General features: G+C 47.2%; 1 protein-coding gene across 2 annotated transcripts in view; it reads right to left on the bottom strand.

Moving 5' to 3' along the window:
- KIF5C (kinesin family member 5C) overlaps positions 1-18,049 on the bottom strand; it is a 155,429-nt gene that overhangs the window by 9,678 nt on the left and 127,702 nt on the right. For both annotated transcript variants that reach the window (XM_063631013.1, XM_055262657.2), the window contains exons 22-25: positions 13,417-13,488; positions 10,703-10,807; positions 8,431-8,647; positions 7,081-7,194 (exon numbers count right to left, since the gene is read on the bottom strand). In XM_063631013.1, coding sequence (XP_063487083.1) covers positions 7,088-7,194; positions 8,431-8,647; positions 10,703-10,807; positions 13,417-13,488 — 501 coding nt within the window. In that variant the 3' untranslated portion in view covers positions 7,081-7,087. The remainder of the gene's footprint in view (positions 1-7,080; positions 7,195-8,430; positions 8,648-10,702; positions 10,808-13,416; positions 13,489-18,049) is intronic.

Genomic DNA, 18,049 nt, shown 5'->3' with positions numbered 1-18,049 from the left:
ATTACAAATCACATTTATGGTAACATGTATGGGCTTATTACTATTTTTTAAATGAACCTGGCAGTATTCTAAATATTTTGTTTTAGTTTCTAATATGATACATATCAATAAATATAACCTATATATATATAAACTCATTGATCCTTGTTTGTTTGTTTGTTGTTTGAGATTGTCATTCTGTCACCCAGACTGGAGTGCAGTGGCACAGACATGGCTCACCACAGCCTCAAATTACTGGGCTCAATCAATTTCCCACCTCAGCCTCCCAAGTAGTTGGGACTACAGGCGTACGCTACCGTACCTAGCTAATTTTTATTTTATTTTATTTTATTTTATTTTATTTTATTTTATTATTACAGAGACAGAGTCTCACTAAGGCTGGTTTCAAACGCCTGGCCTCAGATGAGCACGGAGTGCTGTTCAGTACCAGGCACTAGGCTAATCTTCATGTATTTGTTTTCGTTTATTTATTTTTGAGGCAGGATCTTGCTCTGTCACCCAGGCTAGAGTGTGGTGGCATGATCACAGCTCACTGCAGCCTCAAATTCTCCAGCTGAAATGATCCTCCCAGCTCAGCCTCCCAAGTCACTGGAGCTACAGGCATGCACTACCACACCTGGCTAATTTTTTTATTTTTAGTACAGACAAGGTCTTGCTAAGTTGCCCAAGCTGGTCTCGAACTCCTGAGCTCAAGCCATCATCCTGCCTCAGCCTCTCAGAGTGCTGGGAGTACAGGAGTGAAAGAATTGAGTCACACCACAACACACAAAAAACGGGCATCCCAAATTCTACAAGAAGCAACGCACTCCGGGGTCGCATTGCACCTAGCTCTTTATTTTCAGAAAAAGCCCTTCTTTCATTAAATTATGTGAAGTTTGGTGGTTTGGACTTTTTATTTGTGGTTTTATTTCAATTTAATTTCTAAATTTGTTTTGACTTGACAGTTGTATAAGATCTGTAAGTAGGAAATGTATACTGTTTACAACGTGCAAATACTTAAGTATTATAATAAAATAATTTAAATCAACTCTTGGGATCTGTGAGAATTGTATTCCTTTCAAAGTACTGTATTTACTACTCAAGTTTGAGATAAAATGGTCTAAATACAGGAAAACCAAGAAAAAAACCATTCTGCTGCCTTCAGTCTTTCAGAAAACATCTAAGGTTTCAGCAGTGCCCCACTGGCGCCATCTGGTGGAGACATTTGAACAAGTCCCCTGGCTTGCCAAAGTACTGCCTGGAAAGGAAGTGGATCTCCAGGGCTCTCAAAACCAGGGAGCTGGGCAGATGTTTAATCAGGTGTGTACATTAAGTGTGGGGCTGCAAAGAAGGACTCAGCACTGCCTGAGAGGTCGGTTTTACACCGTCTCTGGTCTCAAGAGCAAGACCCTGCTTCCTCCCTCCCTCTCAGCTGATCATCTGGCTTCTTGCCTGCACGAGAAAACAAGCTCTAAGGTGAGCTGGATCTTGCCTCTCGATGCACCCACCCCATCTACCGCCCACCCGCAGCTGTGCTTCCTCCTCTGCCCGGCTCGGCTATACCATCACCATCGCACACAGCTATGCTGTAATATCTCCCATCTTACAACAGAAAAGCAACGCAGCCCCACATGAACCCCACATCGCTCCATTTCTCTGATCTCCTTCAAATAAAACCCCCAAAGCGGATTCAGCTGCCAGCTCTACTTCCTCATCTGCTCTGTCCAGTCCATGCTAAGGTCACCGCCATCTGGCCTTCTTCAACCACCCAGTCTCTGTTGTCATCTTACTCAAGCTCTGAGCTAACCACCTTCCTTCTAGGGTCAAGGTCTTCACTTGACCTCTGTGCCCCCACATGATCCTCAGGCCCCTCTGCTGGTGCCACCTCCTTTCTCTGACCTTCCCATTTTCCAGTGCCTGGGCCTGGTCCAACTCGCCCCTCAGCTCCCCTCTCTGCTGTCTCCACCTTTTCTCTAGGTTGCCTCCTTCAGACCCATGGCCATACACACAATCTACAGGTCACAACTCTCCAGCCCTGGCCTCACCTCAGCCTCTCTCCTGTGCTCCAGACCCACGGATCCAGCCGCCTGTTCCACACACCCACCTGGGTGGTGGGCTCAGCTGGATGACTGAGAGGCAGCACATAAGCAACATGATGGAAACCAAGCTTTCCCACAAAACCTGCTCATCCCCCGATTTTCCCTGGCATGGTTAAAAAGGGACCAATGTTTCCCTAATTGCTAGGGCCCACAAAAATCTAGGAACTACCTTGATTCCCTTCCTTCCTCCTTTTCTTGCTCTCAATCCTCATCAGTAAGCCTGACAGCTGAATCAGCTCTAAGCAGGCACTGACTCGGGCCACTTCTCCCCTGCTGCCACCACCTGGGTCTGGTACCGGACCCTCCCCCATGGCCACCTACAGTGACCCCCTAGGCAACCCCCAGTGCTTACCGTTGCCCCATTCCTACCCCTTCTCCAGGGTCCAGCCCAGAGTGGCCTTGTCTAATCATGAACCAGCTCCCACTGCTCCCATGCCTACAGCCCCAGTGGCCCCTCACACTAGGTTACAATCTAACTTGCCCACAGCCTCAACACCTTCATTCATTTGGGCTCAACTCCCTCCCCAACCACTCTAATGAAGATGGGTTCTCCCCGATCATGAGCTACCGCCTTATCAGCCTTGCTAACATTCCTCAAATAACCCTCATTCATTCCTACCTTTGAGTGATCATCGAACCACTCTCTCCCAGGTTGCTGTGTGCCTGGCATTTTTTATCACTCAGTTCTCAACTTAAATGTCACCCCCTCTTCTAAAACAGTGTTCCTATTCCATTAGCCTGTTTTTGTTTTCTTCTGAGCGCTTACCACTACTTGAAGTTACCTTGTTTATTTTCTGTCCGTCTTCCCCTAACAAGCGTATCACTGCACAAGAACACAGCTTTCTTGTCTGATTCACTGTGAAACCAAGTACAGAGCTCGGCTCTCGATGCCTGATCCCACTTAGCCAGTAAGAAAAACTAAAGCTGACAGAAATCAAGTAACTTGCCCAATGTCACATCGTTGCACTGCACTGCCCCATATGTAGCTCTGGGGTTTGAAAAAGATCATCTCCTCCTGAGGCAGCCCCCTGTGGATTTGAACCAGATAAGATCAAAGCCAGCATTATCCTGGGTTCTTTTGATTTTTGTACACTGGCATCTTCATTGGCTCTGAAACCTTGAGGATAAACCAAAATACTCATTATGGCTATAATTCTTGAACCCTGAAATGAAGCAGAAGGAAATTCCAAAGATATCCAGCTGTAAGAATATGTGCTTTGACTCCACAGGAGGGCTGGGACGCAATTGAGATCATTTCTACCCAGGGAAGAGACACTTCAGAATGAAAATCCCAAAGGTCAGGAAAGACTGTCTCAAAAAGGCTTTGTTCTCATCTAAGCAATGAATTCCATATTTCCAATTGTTTTTCAAAAAAGGATTTAGCATTTTTTTACTTTTCAATTGCAATTCCTGAATCTGTTGATTACTACCCCTTTTTAATCTCCACTGACAAACGCCCAGTCATTTCTTAAAAATACTCATAGCCTGTAGATAATTTTATATATATATATATATATATTTTAGATAGGCTCTCACTCTGTGACCTAGGCTGGAGTGCAGTGGCACAACCTTGGCTCACTGCAACCTCCACCTCCTGGGTTCAAGTGATTCTCCACTTCAACCTCCCGAGTAGCTAGAGTTACAGGTGTGCATGTACACGCCCAGCTAATTTTTCTATTTTTAGTAGGGAAGGGGTTTCACCATGTTGGCCAGGCTGGTCTTGAACTCCTGACCTCAAGTGATCTGCACACCTCAGCTTCCCAAAGTGCTGGGATTACAGGCGTGATCCACCATGCCCAGCCAATATTATCTCATAGCAACAACTAGGATATTCAGTTAGCAATAGGCCTTCCCTACCCAGTGGCTAGGATTGATTGCTATAGAGCAACTAAAACCCATTTAGTAACAACTCTATGAATTAAAGGACACTATAAACCAACATGTATCAACTACCATGTTCTGTGGTGCTCAGCTGTACTAGCAGCTAACATTTTTATTGAGCAATTATTATGTGCTTAGAAGCATGACCTCATTTAAGCCTTCTGTCAATGCCAATGACCAAGATAAAAGATTTTCCCCATTTCATACATGAGGAAACAGACTCTGAGTTTAAGTAACTTGAAGGAGGTGGAAGACCTGACACGTGAACCCAGGTTCCTTGTCTAATGCCAGTCCCCTCAGCCACACTGCCATCCTGAGAGCTGTAAGAGGGGGCCTGTTTATTTTGTGGCCTGGTGAGAGAAGTACCTAGTTACAGAAGCTGTGTCTAAAGCTGTGTGGAGAAGGTATGTCAAGGAGGCTCTGAATTCAGATAAAACTATCAAAACCACTTGTAACACTTTGAGTAAAGAAACAAATTGCCAGCTGGGCACAGTAGTTCACACCTGTAATCCCAGCACTTTGGGAAGCTGAGGTGGGGGGAGTCACTTGAGGTTAGGAGTTCAAGACCAGCCTGGCCAACATGGTGAAACCCCGTCTCTACTAAAAATACAAAAACTAGCTGGGCGTGGTGGCACATGCCTGTAATCCCAGCTACTCAGGAGGCTGAGGCAGGAGAATCGTTTGAATCCAGGAGGCAGAGGTTGCAGTGAGCCGAGATCATGCCATTGCACTCCAGCCTGGGCAACAAGAGTGAAACTCCATCTCAAAAATATGATGATGGGTTGATGGGTGCAGCAAACCATCATGGCACATGTATATCTATGTGACAAACCTGGACGTTCAGCACATGTATCCCAGAACTTAAAGTAAAAATTTTTTTAAAAATGCCATAATGGGTGAGAGTGGTTCTGTCACTCTGAAGGTCTTGAAAGTCTCCCTAGACCTACTGATTTTCACTCTTCTGTATGAGAAGAGGCTACACTGGTGATGAATGGCCAGCATTTGGTTGTTTGGAGCCTACATAAAATATGGGACTGGCAGACCTTTGTTGGAACCCATGAAGAAGGTGACTGTCCCACTGCACAATCTCTGGACCCCAGAATCCCTGGACCAGTATATTTAGTAAGGTCTTGCTGGGAAACACACATACACACCCCCTCTGTATGCTTTCATCAAATGAGATGATGCCTATATTACATCTAGCCCAGTGCTGCGGCATATTAGGTGCTCCACAATGCACAGTGTGCCAGCTGCCCACCCCAACATCCACTCTCCCTGTCCTTGCTCTAAAAGCATTACCTTTCTCTGGGGTGGTGATGTGCCCAGCTAAAACACTATCTTTTCCAGCTAGATGTGGCCATGTGGCTCAGTGCTGTCCAGGGAAAGGGAGGCATCAGCACTGCATGGGGCTTCAGGAAGGCTACTTAAAGGAGATTCATTCAGGACAGCTGCTTTTGCCTCTTCTCTGCTTCCTCTCTGGTTGCTAAAGTTGGAATGTAGGCATGATGGCTGAAACTGAAGTCATTTGGTGACCTTGAGCTGGCCTTGAGTTCAGGAGGCAGGCACATGCTTAACCTAGTTAAGAGGCTAGGTTTGTTTCCACTGCGGAGATTCTTAACTACTGATGTACCACCTTCAAATTTCCCTTACATAAGACAGACATAAACTGCCATCCTGTATAAACCATGGAGAGTTTTCAAACTTCGATGAATATCAGAATCACCTGGAGTACTTGGTTAAAAAGACAAACAAAGCCCAGGCCCTTCCTCCTCTAAGGAGCCTGGGTCTCTGGGTGCTCAAGGATGTCACATCCACCAAAGTTCGAGGACCACTGCTTCAGGCTTTTCTGTTCTAAGCTGCCCAGCTGGATCTTAGAGTTCCCTTCAGGTATCAGCCTCGATACTGACAATATGTAGTCAAACGCAACCTTCTAACTTCCAGTTTCATTCTATTTCTGATTGGAAGCAGAGATTAGATAGGAATGGGGTGGCCCACTGCCAAGACCATTTCCCATTTTCCTGTCTAGAAGACGGCAGATGATGGCAGGCACACTGCCCGCCCGCGGGCTGCCTCCGCCTTCCCTCCTGTTCCCACTACTCTGACCAGCCCCTGGCCTGCTCCTTGGCACTGCCTGGGGCAGCACAGGTACAAGTTGTGTGGGGGCAGCTACCAAAGCATTTCCCTTGGAAGTTGCAGCCTAAGCCTGGGCCATGCCGGGACCCTGAGTGATGGCTCCAGCCCCTCCTGCTCGCTTTCTTGCCTTGATGCCGAAAGGACTGGATGAGGAGGGGTCCAGGCTTCACACCTTGCATGCTTGCCTGCCTCGGGAGCCAGCTACCCTAGCAAGGGCTTAGAGTCCAAGGACAATGTTCAGAGCCACCTCTTCCCATCTGCATGTTCAGAGTTTTTCTAAACAAAGTTTTCTGGTCACCTAGTCATCTGTCTGCCCGCCCAACTAGTAACCTCTTTTCTCCATTTCCATCACAAAGGACGACAGTTTTCACCCTCTGCTTCTTCTCTGTTGTAAAGAATATCACTTGTTCCTTTCTTTTTGCTGGGAGAGAAATGTCGGGCATGTGGGTTGTGGGTAGAGAAGCTTGCAGACCACCATCTCAAAGAAAAAAGCATCCTGGACCCACCTAGATATCTTCTTAAAATCCCCATTTGTTGAGTTCAGATAGTAAACATAAAAACATCACTTTGTTATCTGGCTCTTTCTTTATATTCTGTTCCTGAGACTTAAAGCGACCCCCAGCTTCTGTCTGCTCTGGGTAAAAGCAGTTGACAAACAGGTAATGCCCTTTGGGATGCCAACTAAAGAGGGGAGTGCCACAGGCAAAACAAAGCTCAGCTGAATCACTCAGCACCCCTACCCCTGGAGGGGATTAGGCCGGGCCTGGCTCCAGGTCCCATGGGCCCCAGGCAGCCTCAGCTAGAAGACCCCAGGGCTCTAGACTGAGTGAGGACAGGTCTGGGTCTCTGTTTCCCTGGAACCCCCAGGGCGTGTGCTGGAGTAAAGCCGAACTCCTCTCTACTGAAGGTCCACTGCCAGGCAGAGGCTTTGGAAAGGCAAGAAGCCTCTGCCTCTAGATAGAGAAACCACCCTTGACATGGGACTCACTTTGTATTTATTTCTGGTAGTGAGTGGAGTTTGAAGAGCTGCCTCCTCCCCCTCGAATGGCATGGACGGCCGTTGGAGATGAGGCCGGGTAGTGTCCGGGGCGGATGGGCTTGGCTGTAACCAACCAACAGAAAGAAGACAGAACAGACATTTAGAAAAGGCTTAACAGCAACCCTGATATCTTACAGGTCACCTGTGACAACTAAAAGTCACAATTCTTATCAGCAGTACAATTCTTATCAACCACCAGATCTCTCTGAAAATGGGAAAACTATCAATATACTTAGCAAATCCAAGGCATCCAAATATTTAGGGGACAGAAAGAACTTAAACATCAATTAGCTCATTTCTAATTTGGGCCAAGAAAAGTTAGAAAAAAAGATTTTCAGTTTTATCTGAAATGGATCGTAGGTTCCCCATGACTTTCAAGGATATCTGTGTAGCCCCTGAAATTGGATGCCGAATTCTGCCTGTGATGCTGTTTTCTGGGGAGAGGGTCCATAGCTTTTAATAGATTCTCAAAGGGTATGAAATCCTACACATGTAATGAACCACTATTCTAAGGTATGATTTAAAACTAGAAACGTGAAACTGCTGGTTTACAATACGTCTACACAGCAATATCTGATGGGAAATAAATTAATTACATGTTATTGGAGATGTTTCAATTTAAAAAAAAAAAAAAGGAGAGGAAGCTGTTTAGAGAATATCCCTAAATTGTTTTTATCCCTATGGCTACCCCAGGAACTAGGACTCTGGCTACACCCTCATTTCCTACATGGGCAAAATGCCCAAATCCATACAGGTCTTGAAGAGGCTGAGACTCCAGACCTCCCCAGGTTCTGTGCCCGCCTGTAGCCACACCCTGTCATGGATGCCAGCCTGGCTCTTTCAGGAGTATTTTCAAACCTGCACTTGGAGGCGTCCCCTGGGCTCTGGCTACATATGGGCTCCTTCATGGTCCCACCGCGTGCAGAACACAGGGCCCTTCACACCTTGCAGAGAAATATCCTCCTATTCCAGTATTTCTAAGAGTGTACCCATTTACAGCCCAAGACCTAGGCCTACAGCCTTGGCTGGCTTCTCTCTGCCCAGCTCAGAAGCTTTGAGACCACGATGTATGCTGGAATATCTCAGAGTAGGATAACGGGGGCGCCTGACATTCCCATTCCCCAAGGGTGAGCACAGGGTGCGGTGAGGGCTGCGTCCTGCGGGCTCCAACCCGCGGGCTCCAACCCAGCCTTTCAGATGTTCCAGAGTGGGCCAGCGCTGTCTTCACCTTTCAGCAGATCTTAGCTGGGAGGCCGCAGTAGCTTCTCAAACCCCGGGCGCCACGGTGCACGAACGTACCGATCTGGGCTGAATGGGCCCTTCTGGCCATGTTCTTGGCCCGCACGGCCTCCTTGATGCGATCCACCTCCTGCTGGTAGCGCTTACGGTCCCGCATGGCGTTCTCCTTGGCCTCCTTCAGCGCGCTCTCCAGCGCCTTGACGCGCTCCGCCGTGGCACGCAGCCGCTTCTCCAGCTTGGGCAGTTCACAGCGCAGATCTGCGTTGTCCCGGACCAGCTGGGGCAGGAGGATAAAGGAAGGGAGTTACTACCAGGCAGGCAGCATTGCACAAACCAGAGTAGCCAGAAGCAGCCCCTGCTACTGAACAGGTGGCCCCCGCTAGGTCGCCCTTGGCACTCCGTACAACCACAGAAAGGAAAGGAAAACTCAGACTGTGGGGTCCGGGTTGCTGAACACGTGATTCACGGGGTGCAAGGAACGGTGGGGCGGGGATACAATTAAAAGCTATTTCCCACCACAAGAAACTTTCCATTTGAGGCAGGATTTACCTCCTCTTCTGTTTGGGTGTGTGTAGCGGAAAGGGGGATGGTGTGAGAAAATCGACCACGTATGAGAATAGTAAATTAGCATGAGAAAGCTGAAGCACTTAAAGTCGGTTCGAAAGGACTCAGTGAGAAACGCGCGTGTTCCTGAGCTCTCAGAGGGCTTCCTTCCATGCAGAACCTGCTGTTCACACTGGCATGGGGTTTGGACCCAGCTTCGCAACACATCCAGAAGCTAAGGAAGAGGAGGAGACTGCGCCTTTTTGCTGACTGAAGAAGCAACAGGCCAGCCCTAGGTAGGAGTGGGCTCAACGGCCAGCTCTTTATGTCCTGGCCATCTGACTTGGCATAAGTCATTTGACCACCACAAGTCTCAAGTTTCTCATCTATAATACAAGTGTACTACAGAATAGGGGATCCAGATGGATGGAGGGAGTTTTGAAAATCAGAAAGTACCACACCAAAGTGAGCTACTGCTGGGTCTCCTGCTTTGTTCTCCTAGCACCAGCTGTAGTGCCTGGCAGAGAGTACATTTTTAATACATGCTCATTCAATCCATGAATAAGATAATGCATCTCAGCTGGGTGCAGTGGCTCATGCCTGTAATTCCAGCACTTTGGGAGGTCGAGGTGGGCGGATCACGAGGTCAGTGGTTCAAGACCAGCCTGACCAACATGGTGAAACCTTGTTGCTACTAAAAATACAAAAAAAAATTAGCCAGGAGTGGTGGCGCACACCTGTAATCCCAGCTACTCGGGAGGCTGAGGCAGGAGAATCTCTTGAACCCCGGAGGCAGAGGTTGCACTGAGCAGAGATCGTGCCACTACACTCCAGCCTGGGCGACAGGGCAAGCCTCCACCTCAAAAAAAAAATTTTTTTTTAATAAAAATAAAAATAAATTTAAAAATGCATCTCAGAGCCCTATTTCAAGCTCCCTGACAGTTTCTGCTTTCGTGTTTCTCATCGACAATTTGTTTGAGTGGCTTCAACTATCTAGAATTTATCATCCTCCCTCTGGGGAAAAAATGCCATCATCAGTAATATTGAAGAAGACTTAACAAGTCAAAGAGAAATGACATCTCCCCGGCCATGTGGTCTAAAAACTTGGGCCGTTTCCATCACATCCCAATTCCTAAAGAGGGAAAACAGCCATGCACACACCAACATTTAAAAAGAAAGTATCCAAGACCAATGACCTGCTGAAATCACTGGTGAGTTTGGACACAGTTATCACTCTCTGTCACTCTAGACAAATGCCAGCACATCGCAGGCATCCGAGAGCGCATCTGAGATCGCTAGGAATGGGCAGTTGAGCAGAGAGGGTGCTGATTCCAGTCCCGGTCCTCCCACGGTGCAATGAAGCAAGGCACCAGTCTGTTTCCCCATCTGTAAAAATAAAGGACTTGAACCAGCTCAGTGGTGTCCACTTTCAGGTCCACAGAGGTACCTCAGAGGTGTCATGGGAGACACAGAGGCTAGTTGGTGTCCAAAGTCGGGGTGGAGGCAGGATGAAAAGACAGGCCTCTGAACACTTCCCTCTCCAACCCCAGAGAGCTCAAACCCTATGTGTTATATGTGGCTTTGATAAAAGAAAGTCCTTTATATATATGGGAAGTCACTGAGAACTAAAGGATTTGTAAGGACCTTTCCAGCCCTCAGGTCCTCTGATAGTGTACAGTTCTTTTACCTTCAATCTCAGTGCCTTCTCCACACACTGTGGCCAAACCTGGTGGGGCTTCTTTCCAGGAGAGAGGGGGGAATCAGAGCGCAGCGGGCAGCACTCTCCTACCTGCTTGTGAACTTTGGTGAGCTGCTCCAGGTTATTCTCCAAGAAGGAAATTTTCTGCTTCTGGGCAGCACTGCCCCCTCCATCATCGCTGTCCAACTCCACACTCTGCATTGACACCAAGGGGTCAGCAGGACAGGCTGTCACCCACCCACCCTCCGCCCCAGGATAATGTGGATGGAAAAAAAAAAAAATCCCCATTCCCACCAAAGGGTATTCTGAAAGTGAAAATAGAGAGAGGTTCTTAAAGTTTAGACTCAACATATCCCCCAATTAATTTCCCTTATTAGTATGAAAAGCGATTTAAGGAGGAGCTATTTTTTAGAGAGCTAAAAAAAAAAAACTCCTTCAAATCTGCTTTTGAAAGTTGCAGATGAGTTATCTTCAGTAAAATATACATCTCCCTTTCATGTAGTAAATAGAGACTTCTTTTCAAAAGAAAGCATTCCAAAACTTATTAAGAAACAACAACTGCAAAAACATAAACCCAGGACCTAAATTTGATTTCAGCCATCGTGATGGGACAACAAGTCACCAAACTTGTAACCAAGTGTCTATGGTCCCACTGGGAAGTCTTAATGGCCTCTGCTTGTCCCTTCAGCTTCCAAATCTATAAAATTCATTAATGAATCAGGCTCAAATTAATCATAGCATCCGGATGCTGGGTAGATTCTCGAAATTTATCAGATCTTGAAATTGGCAAAACACTGCACTCCTGGCAAACCGAGTGGCACAGATAAATTGGAAAGTACAGGTGCAAACACATCCCGGTGTTCCAAGGTGGAGAAGCAGGTTTGCGCTGTCTGATTGTCGAAGAGGTCATCATCCTTTTTCTGAAAGGTAATGGCTACATGAGCATCTCAAACCTGCAGCTCTTCAGTCTAAAACTGAGCCCCCCAAATTTGAGCCTTAGCACTGGGCTCCCCAGGGGAGGGTTTGTTGAGACTTAGATTGCCATGTCCCATCCCTAGTCTCTGATTCAGTGGACCTGGGGTGGGGTATGAGAATTTCCATATCTAAACAGTTTCCTAGGTGATGCTGAGGCTGATGGCCAGAGAACCACCAGCAGAAAAACACTGGTCTAAAAGCAGGGCTTTCCTAGAGAGTTTTCTATCATGAAATCTGGAAGTCTGATCTCAAGCTCCTAACCCTCCCTAGGACCAGAGGCTCCCATGTACGGTCATAGCTTCCACCTCCTTCCTCGGACTGAACCTTTTCAGTCCATGTCATAACCTCTGGCCAGGTGCCCTCCCCTGTCTAGTCTCCCTGGCCATCACCTTTGCTCTGGCTTCACTCTCCTGCCAGGTCCAGGCCCCCGTGGTCATTTGTATTTTGGACTGTGCTTACTACCTAATTGCCTAGCCATTGCCATGCAGGCCTTGAAATTGCCCATCATTTTCTGCCTTCTTTATTTTCATTTCCAGGATTCTAAACTTGCTTAAACCATGCTGTCAGGGGCCACACCAAGCCCATGCTTCCGACTCAACACCAACACCACTGTTCAGCAATCCTTCTTCTCTTCCATAGCACGTCCCCCACCTTGGTGGCCTGAACCATGTCTAGTCTCCTTAGGCTTCCCATTCTCTTCCCTACTTCCCCACCAAGGACTGAGCCTCCACATAAACCAAGAAGACCCAAGTCATCAAATGTGACTTCTTTCCACCCGCATGTATTTCCCTGCCGATCCTTCCAACTTGACTTCTCCACTCCTCCTTTCGAGGAATTTGTGTCCCTTCTCCTTACCAACCCTATCTAATACATCCATCTACACTATTAGCCCTCTCCCTCTCAGACCCAACTCTATCTTTGTAAGACATTTGACCTCTTTCCCTTGGCTCCTTCACACTGACACATTCACACACACACATACACACACTCAAATATGCACACACATTTACACACACATGCACACACTTTTCTTAAACAGACCTTCCTTCAATCCTACTATCCCTCTACACATGGCCTATTGTGTTACATCCATCACTTTTAAACACTTTGAAAGAGTAGCCCTCTTGCTGCCTTCACCTCTTACTCCTTTCTTAAACCTCTGCAACCTGTTTGGGGGAGTCACCATTACAGAGTGTCTGCAGACTGCTGCTGTAGCATGAGGATGGAAGAAGCTCAGATCCAGAGACCCAGCAGGCCTGGGTTCCAGACCTATCTCTGGCTCTTCCTACCAGTGCAATATTGGGTAAGTTATTTAACATCTGAGCCTGTCTCCACATCTGCAAAAACAGGAACACTAAGCACCACTTACATGGTTGCTGGGAAAAGCAAATAAAATACCGGATGTTGACGTGCTTCATAAACTCTGACCTAGCCCCTAATGGCCTTTTAACAAACAAATAAGAGGCTCTCTCGGTCCGACTTCTCCAGGCTTCTGGGCAATGCTTTCGGAAATGGCTGCTCTAAATGTTTCTGTGTCAAGAGCAGTCGCCCTCACACAGTGGGGGCCAGAAAAATATGCGTTCCTTTGAAATGAAGGCCAGAGAAAGCATTCTGACTTCCTTTTACTAAGAAGGAAAAATCAGATGGGAAAATGTTACCAAGTATTTTTTGCCTCCAGCACATTCTTTTAATAACATTCTCTGGTGTGAAGTAATTAATTTTTAAGCATAACCAGCCCTGACTTAAGCAAGTGATATTTCAACTGAAAATGATTCTTCCCTGCCATCTTTGATTTTCTTCTCAGTCCCATTCAGACAAAGAGAACTCACTTTTTTAACTCGGGTGGTCAGATCCTGGACAAAGAGTTTCCGAAGGTTGTGCAGTGTCTGCAATTCTCTAGACTGGAAGAGATTTTTAAAGGCCACTTAAGTGTAGCAATTCACTGAATTTATGGCACATTTGGCACCAGATCATTCCCCCAGACACTTCCCAAGCCTGCCACAGACGCCGCTGGTGCACCCCCTTCCCTGTGACACCCCCACCCTGACCATACCGACCCCTGGACCTAGTGTCATTACTGGAGCACCTTGAGGTGCAGAGCCTGAGAACTCAGACCACAAACTGTAAACTGGAACAAAGCCTGCCCACCTGCTCACAGTGGAACCACACATTCCCTCACCCACAGAAATTCAAAGGTTTCCTCACAAAAATTCCTACTGGGCTACGTTGTATCAGGATGAATTCCTTTTTTCTTTTTTTATTACATAAATGTTACAGTGTAATAGCAACAAGCTTAAATGAAAAGTTAGCCACAATATCTCACAGTAACTGACTCACATTTTTCATGTCTCCACACCTGCTTCGGGCGCAAGTCCACACGCTTGCTTGTTTTACGTCACTGAGCTTACAGATGAGGCATTTCATGGACTTTCCTCCTGGGTGGCCCCGGGCAAGTTATCTAACCTTTCTGTGCCTCAGTTTTCTTATTGGTAACATGAGAATAAAAACAGTGGTTGCCTCATCATTGCTGTCAAGATTAAATGAGATGAACCTTATAATGTTCTTAGAACATTTTCTGGCACATATTAAGTGCCCAATAAAGATGACTAGTATGAATTTATTGATGCATATTTCATATCATAAAAGCCATTTTTTCATTAGGATTGTATTGCTTCCTTTTATTGTTGTTGTTAAAACTTTCACTGTAATCTTGGGGGCATTTTTTCCCGTCATTTTGGATTATTTTCTACAAATGAAACCTTAGGAATTAGATTACTGAGACAAGAGCCTGAGCCAAATCTGGTAATCTTTGTTAACAAGATCAGAAGATCAAATATTTCTGTCTGTTCAAGTCTCCATGTATTTACTATAGGAAATATGATCAGTTCCTTGCAAAATATTTTCCCATAGAGGAAGAGGAGAGAGCTAAACTCTGCATGCAAACTGTATTTGTCTAAATTGACCTGCTTTAACACAGATTTTCGAGGGATGCAACTCACACACGCTCACATCTAAAAGGAAGAAACAGACTATAAAGCTACGGAAACACTAAGTTTCTTGGAATAATGGTTCTCTGTTAATTTAAAGTCTTATTACTGGGTCCAAGTCTGTGTTGAAATAAGAAGCACCTGAAGTCAATTGTGTCCTCGGATGAGGTAAATTACTTTCTGCAGGAAACCAAATGGATCTGTGATTATGAATAATATGCACACAGGACCTGTTTGAGGCTGTGCCGCCTTCCAGCCCAGGGGCAGGGGTGCAGCACTCACTATGTTACAGACACGTTGTCCCAGGCCTTGCGGGAGGGAGCTCAGCCCGGATACCCTGCTCCATAACACCTGCGCCCACCCTGCATGCGCTGTCTCTCTTTCCCGTCAGTGGTTTCCTTACTGATTGAACTGTAACCACAGTTTACATTTTTCATAAAAACACCACCACACCAAAGGGGAATGAGAACAGAAGACGGAATGAGAACAGTGCTTTGTCCAAGGGCCAGGCATCTCCTGGGGTGTAAATACTAAATATAGAGTCCTGAGTTTGACAACTTTCTCTCATTTTGTTTGTTTTTAGGGAGATTCAACAATAAATAGTTTGGGAAGGGTAGTATAAATCATTTAAAATCACTTGTCCCTTTTATTTATGCACACTGTGCTTAGGCAACTATCATTCGGCCTCCTGTGGCAATGCTTTTTCCTCCATCACATTCATTATCATCCCTCCACCTCCCCACACATGTCCCTCTTCACATCACAGGTTGCGACCCTCCATGCCAAAGCTCAAGGCTCAGCTTCCTGTCACAGTGGACAGCAAGGGTGGGACCAGCAAGGAGGGAATACAAGTCTCATCAACGCACCCAGAGGAGGGCTCCCGCCCCAAAGCCCAGACAGTGTCCTGTTCCAGCCAGTCAGCTGCCCGCCCGGGGCCAGGGATGCCCCAACGGCCAGTTGGCCTTTTCCACCACTGTCCCCTGCAGCGGGCTTCCCGGGCATTCACCCCCTGGCCAGCAGGCTCCATGCTCCACCCATCCCACCCAAACACTCCAGGAGGCAGAACAGGCCCTGCGCTGAGGAGGGCGGCAGAACAGTCAGCCAAGGACAGCGCGTCTATTTCTGAAGAACATTTACAGCTCGGGGAGGATTCCAAGGCTGAGTGAAAACATCCGAGTCTAAAACGGCATACACTGCAGGGCTCCACTCTTGGATTTTAAAAGTGTGCATCTGATGCGTGTGGGTGGTGAGAGTGAGGGAGAGAATGTGGGTGCCACGGAGCCAGTGTGTCTGTCCGCGTGCATGGGCTGGGCGAGGGTGCGAGTGGGGAGCAGCCTGGGAGGGTGCGCGTGGAACCGCGCCCAGCGTGGGAGGGAGAGCAGACGAGCAGGGAGACGGGAGGAGCTAGTGTGGAAAATACGTCATTCAAAAGACGCAAAAGACCACTCGAACTTCAAAAAAGGCAAAAGAGCTGATGAAACATTCTTTAAATATCACACTCCTGAGTGTATGAGAGGAGAAAGCATGTGAATCCATGAGCATGGAAATGAGTGTGCATGTGAACGGAGGTGGTTGTGACAGTGAATGAGTGTATGAGAGTGACGGGTGTGAATGCGCCTGCGTGCGTGTGAGGGGGAGTGTCCTAAGACAGCATCTGTGTAAGAGTGTACAAGGGAATGTGAACATGGGTGTGGGTGTGAGTGAAGGCAAGCAAGGCGAGTGAGGGTGAGCAACTGCACGAGAGTGATTATGTGAATGTGCGAGTGAGAAAGCGTGGACGATCATTAGTGTGCATGCAAGTTGTGTGTGTGGATGCAAGTGTGCATGTCGTGTGTGTGAACAAGAGTGTGTTGTAAGTACTTGTGTATGGAGGAGCATGCAGGAGTGAGTGCGGCTGAGCAGAAGCATGAGAACAGGAGAGTGAGGAGCTGACTGCATGTGTGGGCAAGGGACTTGTGAGCCCCGGTGTCAGTGTGTGGTGATGTGCTCGCGTGCTTGAGTTGTAGGTGTGAGTGAGACTGAAAGAGGGCATGGATGGCTAGGGACAGTGGGGATAGGGTGCCTGAGAGCTCACGGGTATAAAGGAAGAAAACAGCCCAAAATATTTCATTGATATCACTGATCTCTGGCTGGTAGAAATATAGTGAAATTTTAATGTTCAATATTTTTCTGAATTTCTATAATTATCTATAATTAGGATTACCACTTCGCTGGTAAAACAGATGTAGATGAAGCAATTGCGGGGCTTCATTTCAGGTTCCCCAGCAGCAGCCCCCTTCACAGGCTCCTCCTCCATGCTCCAAGGGCCCAGCTCCCTTTGGACACAGGCATCTTCTGTCCCCAATGGCTGGTGCCCTCATTTCCTCTCCATGGCTTTGAGGTGCAACAAATATTACTAGTCCATGGGCCAGAGCACAATCTCAGGGCCAGACCCAAGCAACCAGTTCCCACCAATGTGGGGTTACCAGGTCCTTGAAGATGGATCCGTCCCACACAGATCCACATGACCCATGAACGGAGCCAAAATGGATGACTGTATCTAACCAACGGTTTCTCTCTGTCGTTGAATCATGTGAAATGCCTGAATGCGTTTTCACCAAATGGAGAGGCTATGTTAGAATGGTCTGTCTTAAAGCACAGGCTGTGGGGCACGGAGCCAGGCAGCTATCCCACAGAGCAGCTGAAATGGAAGCTGACCAGAGGAGATGATGCCAACAAACCCAGACACAGGACGGAGAAAACCAACCAGGGTTTCAAATAACGAGCCCTTCCAAAGGTAGGTTGGGCCCGTCACTCCTCCACCCAAAGCCCTGCAGGTCTCAAGGTTCTACCTGGCCTGAATCACTGCAGCCTTTACCTCTCTGTGCTCACCTTATATCCCTGTCCTTCCCTCAGCGGCAGCCACACAAACCTCCCTGCTGGCCCCCAACAGGACAGTCCCGGGCTTATCTCAGGGCCTTGGCATGAGCTGTTGCCTCTGCCTGCAATGCTCTCCCCAACACATCTCTATGCTCACTTCTTCTCCTTCTTCGAGTCCCTGCTCAAAGGTCACATCCTCGTGGAGCCTCCCCCAGTCATCAACCTATGCATATTCTATAGCAATCTGATAGAGTGCAAGATTGGCTTCCTTACTGTTTATCATCTCTCGCAGCTAAAGGTAAGCTTCACGAGGTCAGGGATCTTATCTCTGTTGTTTATGGATATATTCAAGCACCTTGAAGAATGCCAGCCGTTAGGAGATGCTCAATAGATATCTGTTGAATGTTGAGTGGAAGTATGTCACAAAGTGCAGGGCTGTAAAATTGCTAAGCTGCAATTCAGCTTAATCCTCACTCAGGGGCTCCAGGTTACTGCTCTAAGGACAGATGGATTGGTTGACTGACTCTGTGAAAAGTTGAGGACTAAATTCTACAAATCCTACTTTTCCATAGAATGTCTTCTCTAAAACATTACACAGAAAGGTGTGCATGGATAA

The sequence above is a fragment of the Symphalangus syndactylus genome, chromosome 22, assembly GCF_028878055.3.
Source record: "Symphalangus syndactylus isolate Jambi chromosome 22, NHGRI_mSymSyn1-v2.1_pri, whole genome shotgun sequence".
Classification (NCBI taxonomy): Eukaryota; Metazoa; Chordata; class Mammalia; order Primates; family Hylobatidae; genus Symphalangus; species Symphalangus syndactylus.
This window is presented reverse-complemented; position numbering and strand designations above follow the sequence as displayed.